This window comes from Podarcis gaigeae (genome assembly GCF_964106915.1).
Source record: "Podarcis gaigeae genome assembly, chromosome: 2".
In the NCBI taxonomy this organism is placed as follows: domain Eukaryota; kingdom Metazoa; phylum Chordata; class Lepidosauria; order Squamata; family Lacertidae; genus Podarcis; species Podarcis gaigeae.
This window is the reverse complement of record NC_139679.1, coordinates 119,681,902-119,695,315: the sequence shown is the minus strand read 5'-3', so window position 1 is coordinate 119,695,315 and position 13,414 is coordinate 119,681,902. Positions and strand designations below refer to the sequence as shown.

The window sequence follows — 13,414 nt, the reverse complement described above, 5'->3', positions numbered from 1 at the left end:
GTGTAGTGGTTAAGAGCGGTAGTCACGTAATCTGGGGAACCGGGTTCGCGTCTCCGCTCCTCCATATGCAGCTGCTGGGTGACCTTGGGCCAGTCACACTTCTTTGAAGTCTCTCAGCCCCACTCACCTCACAGAGTGTTTGTTGTGGGGGAGGAAGGGAAAGGAGATTGTTAGCCGCTTTGAGACTCTTGAAGGGGAGTGAAGGCGGGATATCAAATCCAAACTACTACTACTACTACTCTTCTTCTTCTTCTTCTTCTTCTTCTTCTTCTTCTTCTTCTTCTTCTTCTTCTTCTTCTCCTCCTCCTCCTCCTCCTCCTCCTTCTCCTCCTTCTTCTTCTTCCTGGGTCCTCCTCCTATGCCCTTTCTCCCAGGTGCAACTTGGGGTTTCAGACTTGGGGTGCAATTGCATTGCAGGCAGGCAGGACTGGCAAACAGCTACTAACATGTTTGAAAGAAGTGTGTCTGGCTCTGCATTGCTTGCCTTCCATAAGAGCCAACTCCAGGGGGCCGTGGGTGCTTGGGCAGCCACAATAATATAATTGTGGGGGCAGGGAACCCACAAAGTCAATGAGAAAAGCCGGCAGGCGGCAGCAGAGAGAAGCAGTTCAGCTCTGCACTCTGCAGCCAGCGAGCAAAGCATCCTTTTCCAGGGGTCTCAGAGTCTCTCCACTTCTGAGTCTGAGCCTCTCCCTGTGGAAAAGGGTGCCTCACTGGCACACTATTAAGCCTTCACGGCCTAGGACCCTCGTACCTACGGGACCACCTCTCCCGGTATGCCCCAAGGAAGACCTTAAGGTCTACAAATAGCACCACCTTAGAGGTCCCGGGCCCTAAGGAAGTTACATTAGCTTCAACCAGAGCCAGGGCCTTCTCAACACTGGCTCCGGCCTGGTGGAATGCTCTGCCTCATGAGACCAGGGCCCTGCAGGATCTGATTTCTTTCCACAGGGCCTGTAAGACAGAGTTGTTCCGCCTGGACTTTGGCTTAGAATCAGTTTGATTCCCTCCCCCTCTTTCTTTCTTTTTTCCTTTCTCCTCCTGTGAAGAGGCTGCATTTTAATGTTTTAATGTTGTATTTTAATCTTGCTTTTAAGTTGTATTTTGATCAATTTGTTTTTACAATTGGTTGTTATCTGTCCTGAGCCCGGTCTTGGCTTGGGAGGGCGGGGTATAAATAAAATTTTATTATTATTATTATTATTATTATTATTATTAAATTAGATAAATAAGAGCAGCTAACACTTTTGTATTCTAAAAACAAACAAACAAAAACAAACAAACAAACAAACTATTAAGTTCCAAAAAGTCAATACAAATAATGCCTGCTTTCTTGGATAGCTGCCAGTTACACTATAAGGCGCCATTTTTCAGCTGGGCTTCCTGCCTGCATGATTCAGAGGAGAGGCTACAGGCTTAACCTGGGCATTTATGCAGGCCAAGTGAATGGTTCAATAATTGGCTCTAAGTGGTTCCACACTATGAAGGAAATAGTTTCTGTAAGGTGACAGTCTCTTCTAGCCAATTTCTTCTGAACATATGACAATAATCTAGTATGGCTAGGGCAACCCACTCAGATGGGCAGGGTGCAAATTTGTTGCTGCTGCTGCTGCTGTTGTATTACTTTTGCTTGAGTTTTCAAATTCTACACATGGGGTGCCCCCAATTTTGGTCCCCTGGGTCTGTTCTTCTCCAGCACATTGATATACAATAACAAAGCAGGAAATAGGGAAATAAAACCAGGGGTGAGGTGGGGGTAGATTTCAGCCATCAAAGAAGTTCTACTGCAGATTATTTGGAGGATGCTACATTTTTTTATCCCAGCACAAGCGCATCACCTGGGAAATGGTGAGGGTTTTTTAAAAATACCATCCTGTTTTGTTTTGGTATAACTTCAGTTTAGTTTAAGCTACTAAAACATGCATTGTTTTGTGCAATGTTTTTAGCTTGAACTGTCGGATTTGTTTCCTCATTAATATTGTGATTTCTTCTGGTTGTTTCTAATATTTTTTTGGAATTATTATTTGCCATTTGATATGTTGTGATCCAGTTTGGGCGCAGTTTTAGGGCAAGTTAGCCATATAAACAAACAGATGTGTCAAACCAGTCACAGTGATCCCCAGGGGAGCATGAAGATTATGGCAAGATGGTTGATCAAGAATCTGAGGGGAATCAGGCTGTGGTACAGCAAGGCACAGAAAATTATAATCTCATAGTGCCTGTAGCCACTGCAGTCTTTAGGCATTCATTGTCATCACTCATAATTTATGCAAAATGAAGAGAGGTTTGTACCTAAGAAGATATGGCTGGGTATCAACTGTCAAAACTGAATATTTAAGCATCAGGTGCCAGCTTTAGCTTTTGCAGTCAAATGTTCCTTTGTGTTCAGATCTGGCCTCAGTATAATTATGTAGCACTTGGGAATGAAGATGCAGCCAAGAAGCCCAGCACTAGAAGCCAAGATAGAGAAGATCTGCACGGCTACCATGTATTTCCCCTTTGTGCTCAAGTAGGTGGGCACAAAGGAGACCCAAACGCTGCAGAAGACCAGCATGCTGAAGGTGATCAGCTTGGCTTCATTGAAGGCCCCAGGCAGCTTCCTGGCCACAAAAGCCACCGTGAAGCAGATGGCAGCCAGGAAGCCCATGTAACCCAGGGCAGCATAAAACATGGCAACAGACCCTTCATTGCATTGCAGGGTGATCTCTCCAGCCTGGGAGCGCGTGTCAGACTCTGGGAAGGGAGGAGAGATTCCCAGCCAGATGGTACAGATGACAATTTGGACACTGGAACAAGAAATGACAATGGAGTTGGCCAAACTCTTCCCCAGCCATCTCCTCACCCTGTTCCCTGGTTTTGTGGCCAGGAAGGCCAGCACCACAGTGATGGTTTTTGCCAACACAGAGGAAACAGCAACTGAGAATATAATACTAAAGGCTGCTTGTTGGAGAAGGCAGATCACATTCCCTGGCTGGCCGATGAAAAGGAAGGAGGACAAAAAAGAAAGCAAGAGGGAGATGAGGAGGATGTAGGAGAGGTCCCGGTTGTTGGCTTTGACTATGGGAGTTTTCATGTATTTAATGAAGATTCCTAAAACGAAACTTAATGACAAGAAAAGGGCAACAGGTTAATGACAAGAAAAGGGCAACAGAAACCAGAAGGATCCCCAAAGATTCTTCTTAATGACAAGAAAAGGGCAAAAGGTTAATGACAAGAAAAGGGCAACAGAAACCAGAAGGATCCCCAAAGATTCTTCATAGGCCAGGAAGGTGATAATCTTGGGAATACATTGATCCTGGTCCTTGTTTGGATGGTGATCTTCTGGGCATTTGGTGCAATGGTCTGCATCTGAGGAGGAGAAAAAGTGTTTTCATCTCCATCACTTATATCTCTAACTCTCTGTGTCATGCTGCATTTTGGGAGAAGATGATAACGTGGAGGAGGTAACAAAATTAGAATTTGCAACAAAGGAGGAAAATGTTAATTGATTTATTTAACATGTGTATACATGTGTATCCAAAAGAGATAGATGTGACACTTTTCAATTTTTGTTTCCAAAATAACCTTGTGATGTAGGTAACATTGACAGACAAAGACCTCCCCACAGAGGTGCATCTGGTGTCTTCATTGTGCAGTTTTTGCTGTGCATGGAAGACATACCTGTTTACCTGGACTTTTGGATAATTGCTTTCAACTATTTTAGATATAATTGTTATATCCTAGGTAGTAAATGTAATTGGATTTATATTTCTTTTGTGTAATGCTCACAATAGGCCCGTTGTTATTTTATATAGTTACAGTTTATATAGTTTATACAGTGGTACCTCTGGTTAAGTACTTAATTCGTTCTGGAGGTCTGTACTTAACCTGAAACTGTTCTTAACCTGAAGCACCACTTTAGCTAATGGGTCCTTCTGCTGCTGCTGCACCACCGCCACGCGATTTCTGTTCTCATCCTGAAGCAAAGTTCTTCACCCGAGGTACTATTCCTGGGTTAGTGGAGTGTGTCACCTGAAGCGTATGTAACCCGAGGTACCACTGTATAGTTATAGTTTGATCTGTTTATGGTTAACTGTTATAGTTTAATCGTTTTCATACAATTTCTTGTTTATTCTGTATCCTGCTATCATAATTATAAATGAACATTTTTAAAAAAATCACTGCTGGTAAATTATTCTTAATATTTTTTTTTAATTCACTTTCTTTTGGGTGTGCTTTGGTTCTTTGATCACTGAAGATGTGGTTGGAAATAGCAACAGGAACACATAGTGCATGTGCTGAGCACTCTCCCTGCTCCCTGCTTTGTACCCCAGATATAACTTCATTTCTGTCGTTCCTTTAAACTCACTTTCAGTAACTAACTAATTAATGAAGGTGAATAATAATGTAGACACCAGGAAAGGATCCAGATTCAAAAATGCCATCAGAATCTTCACAGAAGGAGCCTCTGAGTAAATCTCTGACCTGTTCTTATTCTCCCAAGGAATGCCCTCTCCCTCGGAGTCAGGTAAAGGAAAGGGACCCCTGGACGGTTAAGTCCAGTCAAATTCAGGTATAGGGTGCGGTGCTGGTCTCCACTTTCAGGCCGAGGGAGCCGGCATTTGTCCACAACAGACAACTTTCCGGGTTATGTGGCCAGCATGAATAAACTGCTTTTGGCACAATGGGACACCGTGATGGAAACCAGAGCACACGGAAACGCTGATTACCTTTCCGCCACAGCGGTACCTATTTATCTATTTATCTTTACCTTTTTTACCTATTTATCTATGTGTGCTGATATGCTTTCAAACTGCTAGGTTGACAGGAGCTGGTATGGAGCAACAGGAGCTCACCCCATCACGGGGATTTGAACCGCCGCCCTAACAATCAGCAAGCACAAAAGGCTCAGTGAATACTGAATTTTATTATTTTGGTCACAGACCAGTTCCAGCCCACATACAATATCAAGGAAGTCATAAAACACAATAGGGATACATTTGAATTTGCAATTAGGGATATCAGTCCCTGCTCCTGCCAACCTAGCAGTTTGAAAGAACACCAAAGTGCAAGTAGAGAAATAGGTACTGCTCCGGCGGGAAGGTAAACGGCGTTTCCGTGCGCTGCTCTGGTTCGCCAGAAGCGGCTTAGTCATGCTGGCCACATGACCCGGAAGCTGTATGCCAGCTCCCTCCGCCAATAAAGCAAGATGAGTGCCGCATCTCCAGAGTCAGCCACGACTGGACCTAATGGTGAGGGGTCCCTTTACCTTTAACAGGGACAATACAGATATAGCAACAGTTTAAAAATATATAAACTATTCTAGTCACTAACATATAACCTAAAATTATCATTTAAAACCTTAATCATTATGATAGCACAGCTTGTTCCCTAAGTTTTATGGCAATCGCACAGAAGTTGGCTACCCTTAACGTGATCTCAGGATCCTTGTCAGTGGTTTAGACCACAGAGTCACCCTCGCCACCCCGCCCTTGGAATCACCCACCTTCCTGAGTGGAGATTGTCCCTTCCGCACATGGAACACAAGAGTAGCAGCAAACTGGATCTCCTTCTTGAACTACCTTGGCATATCCAGGGTGGCAGCTTTCGGTACACCTGGAGCGAGGCACAGTCTAATAATCAAGACAAGGTATATCAAGCAGAAAATGTTAGGAGCACCTGTGCCGATGGAATTATTTCATAGAGTTTGCAAAGCATCCAGCAAGATCCCTAGTCCCACTGACCCTGTCCATTTATTTCTGGGGAAGCACTTTATTTATTTATTTTTTTAAGAAAAGGGCATGGCAGGGAAAACCGTTTGGTGTGTTTGCTTCTTTGCTTCAACTTTGTTATCTCTACCTTCTATACAGAGGACAAAATAAGGCAAAAACAAATCCAGAATAACAGCAGTAAGAAAATAGTGGCAACAAACCACACTGATGCAATGCAGCAATTGTACATGCAATATCCTGAAGACAAGAACGTTAAAAATGACTCCTGGATTATTACGTTTTCAAAGGTGCTCTGAGGACTGGCAAAGAAGGAGGGATATCAACCTCTTTTCAGTATTCTGCTTTGTCCATTTTCCTTCCTTCTAATCTGAATAGATCTTCATACCAATTGCCTCTTGGAGTCTGAAATGTGGATTTGCTAAATGTAAGGATTTGAGCCATCTGCCATGTTCCTAACTGCTGGGTGCAATCTCCTGGGGATACAATTTGGGTGTTAGAGAAAAGTGGTCTACTCTGTTTCCTGGGAGAAAGAAAGAGAGAAATGCTGGTTTTCCTCCCCAGATGAACAGAGAGGAACCTGGCTGGGAAATGCTGCTTATCTTCTCTCAGAATCCTGGGGCTCCAGTATTTCCTTGAGCGCCCCAGATTTCCCTCTGGTCTATCTGGCAGCATTTACTGGGTTCTTAAGACATAGTTGGTCCACCAAAGAAGAAGAAGAAGAAGAAGAAGAAGAAGAAGAAGAAGAAGAAGAAGAAGAAGAATAGTAGTAGTTTGGATTTGATATCCCGTTTTATCACTACCCGAAGGAGTCTCAAAGCAGCTAACATTCTCCTTTCCCTTCCTCCACCACAACAAACACTCTGTGTGGTGAGTGGGACTAAGAGACTTCAGAGATGTGTGACTAGCCCAAGGTCACCCAGCAGCTGCATGTGGAGGAGCGGAGACGCGAACCCGGTTCACCAGATTACGAGTCCACTGCTCTTAACCACTACACCACACTGGCTCTTAAAGTTACAAGGCTGTTGTGCAGCAGTTGCACTATGAAGAGTGTAATCAGGCTCTCCTAGCCTCATCCCTCTGTTATATCCCCATACCTTGTTAAACTGCTTGGGCCACTTAATGGCTTCTGGATTAATGGCGAACTTTAGGCCAGTAGAAGTCACTCTCTCCAGACTCCCAATTTTCACTCTAACACAGGACCCGTTAGGGTACATCACCCAGTTATCAATATCAAAGTCAGCTGGCAGCTCCCCATTCTCATCCAAACATAGTCTGCCCATGGAAGTATTTGAACACTGGATTTCTCTTAAGAAATGGTGAAGCTGGAATGACAGGGGGAACATCAGCATTAAGAAAGCAGTGTGGAAGACTGTGACCAGGAGATCTGTGTGCCCGCTCAGTCTACATTCCAGGTGCTTAACTGTTGATGGGCAGCTTAAACACCCAGCGGATTGGGATATGAGATTTCATACCTGATGAAGAAACCTGTATCTAACTCCAAGTAGACTTGCTAAGATATATAAGACTGAATCAGATAAGTGTTGGAGATGTAATGAGACTGAGGGTACTTTCTATCATATGTGGTGGACCTGTAAAAGGGTAAAAGAGTATTGGGGAATAATTCATAATGAACTGGGGGGAAATGTTTAAAAGTACTTTAAAAAAAAACAACAGTCCTTTTTGTTGGGGATAACTCAGGCGGAAATTCCCAGATGTCAAAAAAGATTATTTATGTATGCCACTACTGCAGACCGTGTTTTGTTAGCCCCCAAATGGAAAACGAGCGAGGTCTCAACTAAAGAAGAATGCCAACTTAAGTTGATAGAAAATGCGCAGCTTGCAGAATTAACATACAGAATAAGAGAACAAGAACAACATACATTTAGAGAAGATTGGAAAACGTTTATTGAATACCATATTTTTTGCTCTATAGGACGCACTTTTCCCCCTCCAAAAAATGAAGGGGAAATGTGTGTGCGTCCTATGGAGCGAATGCAAGCTTTCGCTGAAGCCTGGAGAGAGAGAGAGGGCTCGGTGCGCACCGACCCCTCTCGCTCTCTAGGCTTCAGGCAGCTATCCGCAAGCCTTCTGAGCGCGGCAGGAGTTCCCGCCAGGCTCCGAAGTCTTGCGGATAGCAGCCTGTTCTGGGGGCTGGGGTCGGGGGAAGCTCAGGCTTTTTCTTTCTTCCCCCCCCCCCCTTAAAACTAGGTGCGCCCTATGGTCCGGTGCGCCCTATGGAGCGAAAAATGCGGTATATGGGGGGAAATTGTCTTTACTTGAAAATGTTGGCAGCATTAAGATATATTCGACAGTGTAAATGATTTTTGATGGATTTAATAATGGAATACTGAATGCTTTAGTTTATATAAAATATGCAGGGATTTATGTTGTGCAAAATGAACCATGGAAAGAGAGGAAGGAAAGTCACTGATATTTTAAGGTTGTTTAAGTGAATTTTCTAAAATGTAATACAGAAATTTAATAAAAATCATTATAAAAAAAACAGAAATCTGGATATGGAAGTGTCTCATATGACATAACCAAAGCAAGCCAAAATGTTCACCTTAACCAGAACCCTTACAAATTGAATTTCCTTCAGAAACGGGCAAGGAAAAATCTCGGTTGTAAATTTGGTTCCATCATTGGGACAATGGATAGTTTGCAAAAAAGAAAAGGAAAAGGAAATACCTGCCATTGCCATAACCTTTGATGTTCCACTGTGTCTCCTCCATTCACCATTAACATCCACCTGGATCTAGATGAATATGCTGCATTTAAGGCCTGAGCCACAGCTTGAATATGGAGGTAAGCGCTGTAGCTGTCTTGAGACAGGGCACTCTGGAGCTCCTCTTGGGGCAGATCCTGCAGTTTCTCCTCCTCTGCACATCTTGTCCAGCCTCTCACAGACAGCACATGCTTTGAATATGAACAATGAAAAGCTTCCTCCCAAAATTGCTGAAGAAGATGGGAGCCTGGTATGGAATAGGCCCTTCTGCTGCTACTGATCTTGGTTTTCATTACAAAGGATAAAGAACCGTGAAAGTGCTGGAAGATAAAAGGAGGATAAGACAAATTCAAGTCGATGTCCTGAAAAGCTGTTGTGATCCAGACTTTTGGCCCAATTTGTTTCCCACGTGCTGCTTGAATTGCAATAATTATATTTGAGCCCATTTGAGTGGGTATGTAGCAAACACATACATCGACTTGTCTCCAGGTTCCATATGGTTCATTTGAGCTGAACATTTTAATTAGATCCTTTTCTGGAAATCTTTTGGACAAGGCAATGCAAATCCCACTGCCAATCAGCAGAGGCGTTAAGTCACTCACAAATCTTCCTCCAGCATCATTGTCCGGAGCAAGGAGGCCGATCCACGTCCACCCAAAATGCAGGAGCAACTTGACAATGCCCCGATATTGAGCTTCTTCTTTGGGGACCATCCGGTAGACAAATGGGGACTGGGTTTTATCTTCAAGAACCTGAGCCATGAAGGCAAAATTGATCTATTGAGAAAAGAAAGAATTAAAATCGTAGAATTTTGAGGGTCATCTAGTCCTGCGATGCAGAAATCTCAACAAGATCATAATAGAAACTGATAGTGATTTGCTTTACTTCCAGGAACATATCCTTGTTAATCTGAAGTGATTAATATCTAAGAAAATTTGTGCTGGCTGTGACTGGGATAGGTCAATAAGTAGAGCATGAGACTCTTAATCTCAAGTCTGCTGCATTATAGGGGGGTGGACTAAATTAGCTTTCCAACTCTCCAACTGGATGTAGGATGGTATTGTGGTCTGAAACATCTGGAAGGTGCTAGGTTGGTGGAGGCTGAAGTTTGAAAAAAAAAAAGCAGTTTTCTCGTTTATAATGCCCTCTATTGACTTCTCTGGAAAGAAAGGTGTAAAAAAAAAAAGTGGAATTTTATTTGTCCCTCCATGCTGCCACCCTACCTACCTGTGGGATTTTGTAGATGCCTAACATGGATGAAATCTGCTTTGAGATTGCAGAATTTCCCCCTTCAAGAACAGCCAGCAGGTTATTCTGTTTCCCACAGTTATAGTTCGGAATATTGCTTTCCACACCTGCAAGCAGATCTATCGTGGCATCAGAAGTTATCCTTTCATCTAAATGGTTCTCATAGAGATTGTAACCCAGGGTGATGTTGGGTAAGATCCTGGGATCACTGTTGATCTCCTGGATGGTGAACAAGAAGGACAAGATTCGCCAGTACCTGCTGGCAGACAAACTGCAATAAATCAACCAATTTTGAAGCGTTAAACTGCTATTCACCATTTAACAAAAACAAACATATTTGTTCTGCAAATAATAGCTTGTATGTATGCATGCATTTTATTTCTTGAATTTATATCCAGAGATCTCTGCATTCTCCAATAATAGTTGGGGGATATGTGCTCCATTGCAGGAGCTTAGAAGTGCACATGGTCTTCAAAGAACAAAACTGACTAAAAATGAACCCCACCCCCAACCCCAAAGTTTGTAAAAGACTGGGAAGTGCAGCAATGCTACTTGCATGGTTTTGGCTGCTTCAGAGAATGTCTGCATAGATTCCCCAACTGTTTTTCAAAAGTCAACACAGGGGTCAAGCAAGGGCAAGTCCTTTGCCAATGATGACCACTAAGTTAGGGACTAGGAAACAGGGTGTCTCCCTGGTCATTAGAAACCATTTGAGTTCAGGGGTACCAAACACATCAACCAGTAGTAGTAGTAGTAGTAGTAGTAGTAGTAGTAGTAGTAATAATAATAATAATAATAATAATAATAATTTACTATTTATACCCCACCCATCTGGCTGGGTTTCCCCAGCCACTCTGGGCGGCTTCCAACAAAAGATTAGGAATACATTAAAATATCAGTCATTAAAAGCTTCCCTAAACAGGGCTGCCTTCAGAAGTCTTCTAAAAGGCTGGTAGTAGTTTTTCTCTTTGACATCCGGTGGGAGGGCGTTCCACAGGGCAGGTGCCACTACCGAGAAGACACTCTGCCTGGTTCCCTGTAACTTGGCTTCTCACAGTGAGGGAACCGCCAGAAGGCCCTTGGAGCTGGACCTCAGGGTCTGGGCAGAACAATGGGGGTGGAGATGCTCCTTCAGGTATACTGGACTGAGGCCGTTTAGGGCTTTAAAGGTCAGCACCAACACTTTGAATTGTGCTCGGAAACGTACTGGGAGCCAGTGTAAGTCTTTCAAGACCAGTGTTATGTGGTCTCGGCAGCTGCTCCCAGTCACCAGTCTAGCTGCCGCATTCTGGATTAGTTGCAGTTACGGGTCACCTTCAAAGGTAGCCCCACATAGAGCGCATTGCAGTAGTTATGAATGAAATTTGGTCAGCTGAAGGGGTGTGTGAGAAAAAGTTGAATGATTATTTTTCATATTTTGGACATCCAACTCCCCTAATGAGGAAGTCTCCTGCTCTGTATTTGTTTTATTTAAAGCCTATTTCTCTTTCTTTTCAGCCAAAAAATGTCACTCAGTGTATTAATTTTCTTAAGACAGTCTGTCAGGCTCATAATTCAAAAACATATGACACGAAAGGGAAAAGGTGGAGATGGAGAAGGAAAGCATTAATTTAGCAAAGAGGAATTTTCACATGGTCTACTGTTGCACTCCTGGCAGATTATTGTAATTATGTGGTATAGTGTCAAAATAAAATAAAAGTAAAATAAATAGAAACTTTGCACTTTAGAAATTGCCTGAATTTGGTGTCGCCCGCACCTATCTACCCAAATTGGAATAATGTTATGCCTCATTTTGATCCCTGATCATTTGCATTATGGTGTTGCCACTTTCCTGCAAGACCCAGGGAAGCTGAAAATGGAATGGATGGCTGGGAATCTATTGCTGGACTCCAACTCCCACCAGTACCAGCCCAGCCAGCAAGGGATGATGGGAGCTTTAATCCAACAATGTCTGGAGGGTCACAGGTTCTGGAGCTTTGAATAGGGGCTATTTGCCTGGTTTAAAAAGCAGCCATTGGAGAGGTCTGCATAGAATTACTTACCCCTTATCCCTGGTTAAGGGGGTCTGGGAAAAGTTGTATGGAAGCTTTCCGAAAAAATATTTTGGAGATACAATCCCACTAATGAGGAAGTTTCCAGGCTGGTAGTAACTGAGTGCTTCATGCTGGTCCTTGATCAGATTCAAGGGGCATTTTGCTTTCAGGTTCCTAAAGACTCCATGGGGCATCATTAGCAGCAGAGGCAGCAACAGAAGCAGCAGGGATCTCATTCTGGCTCTGCCTTCTACATCTCTCATATCAGTGGCTCCTCTCACCTCCAGTGAAAGCAGATCAGAAGAAGCAAACAGCTCTTCCAAGACCAAAGTCGCAGTGAGTGGCTTTACTGTTGTTCTGCTGTGACTTCAGAATTATGTAACATCACACATGCATATCCCCTGTCCCCTCCTGCTTCAGATCTTGACTCAGTCTCAGGAAATATTCTCTGCACTGTCTTTGCTTTCCAGCCACAGTGCAATTAATGGCATTGCTATCAACACTCTTGTTGATTCTGATGCCTAGGCCATCTCCAAAAAATATCTCTCTAGGTCTTGCAAGAATAAATCACTATGATTTTAATAATTATAAGTTGAAGAAGTTTCACATCAACAACTCCCCGGAGTCTTATATGGCTTAAGGGGCAAGTGTACAGCTGGAGAAAAGCGTGTTTGTGATATGCACCTCCAAAGTTTTGATCTGAGTCAAGGAAAGGGGATAGGGAGAGTTTGACCTGAATTTTGCTCACAAGTACCTAGGAAGAGCCCTGCAGCCAGAGCAGACCAAAGGACAATTGTGTCCAGGACCCTGTATCTCCCAGTAGTGAATCAGACAGCTCTGGGAAGCTCAAAAGCAGGGCAAGAAGGGGCTCAGTGTTCATCAGTATGTGTATGATACCCAGCTCTACCTCTCTTTTAAATCAGAACCAGTGAAGGCGGTGAAGGTCCTGTGTGAGTGTCTGGAGGTGGTTGGAGGATGGATGGCGGCTAACAGATTGAGGTTGAATCCTGACAAGACAGAAGTACTGTTTGTGGGGGGGGGGGCAGGGGACAGGGGGAGGGCAGGTGTGGGGGACTCTCTGGTCCTGAATCTGGTAACTGTGCCCCTGAAGGACCAGGTGCGCAGCCTGGGAGTCATTTTGGACTCACAGCTGTCCATGGAGACACAGGTCAATTCTGTGTCCAGGGCAGCTGTCTACCAGCTCCATCTGGTACACAGCCTGAGACCCTACCTGCCCACAGACTGTCTCGCCAGAATGGTGCATGCTCTAGTTATCTCCCACTTGGACGACTGCAATGCGCTCTACGTGGGGCTACCTTTGAAAGTGACCTGGAAACTACAACTAATGCAGCAGCTAGACTGGTGACTGGGAGTGGCTGCCAGGACCATATAACGCTGGTCCTAAAGGATCTCCACTAGCTCCCAGTACGTTTCTGAGCACAATTCAAAGTGTTGGTGCTGACCTTTAAAGCCCTAATTAGCCTCCGCCCAGTATACCTGAAGGAGCATCCTCACCCCCATCATTCAGCCCAGACACTGAGGTCCAACAAAGTAAACCCTAATTTAAATGGATCTAGAAAATCAGTTTCCTGTGAGAGTGCCTGGATCTGGCCTGCAACCACCTGCTCAATAGCATTCCCCAATTACCAATATCAAAGTCAGCTAAACAATGCCTAAACTGTCAAAGTTGTGACAAT

The 13,414-nt window shown here is 43.9% G+C and overlaps 2 protein-coding genes across 3 annotated transcripts in view; both read right to left on the bottom strand.

Annotated features, from left to right (window-relative positions):
* The window catches only part of LOC310837274 (vomeronasal type-2 receptor 26-like), a 206,879-nt gene that overhangs the window by 181,518 nt on the left and 11,947 nt on the right, over positions 1-13,414 (bottom strand). The window lies entirely within an intron of this gene.
* Positions 2,342-11,911, bottom strand: LOC310839515 (vomeronasal type-2 receptor 26-like; the record flags this gene model as incomplete). The annotated part of the gene is made up of 7 exons (XM_083728152.1): positions 2,342-3,106; positions 3,188-3,348; positions 5,486-5,612; positions 6,806-7,033; positions 8,400-9,212; positions 9,664-9,955; positions 11,727-11,911. The coding sequence occupies 7 exons, from the start codon at positions 11,909-11,911 to the stop codon at positions 2,342-2,344; spliced, it is 2,571 nt and encodes an 856-aa protein (XP_083584278.1).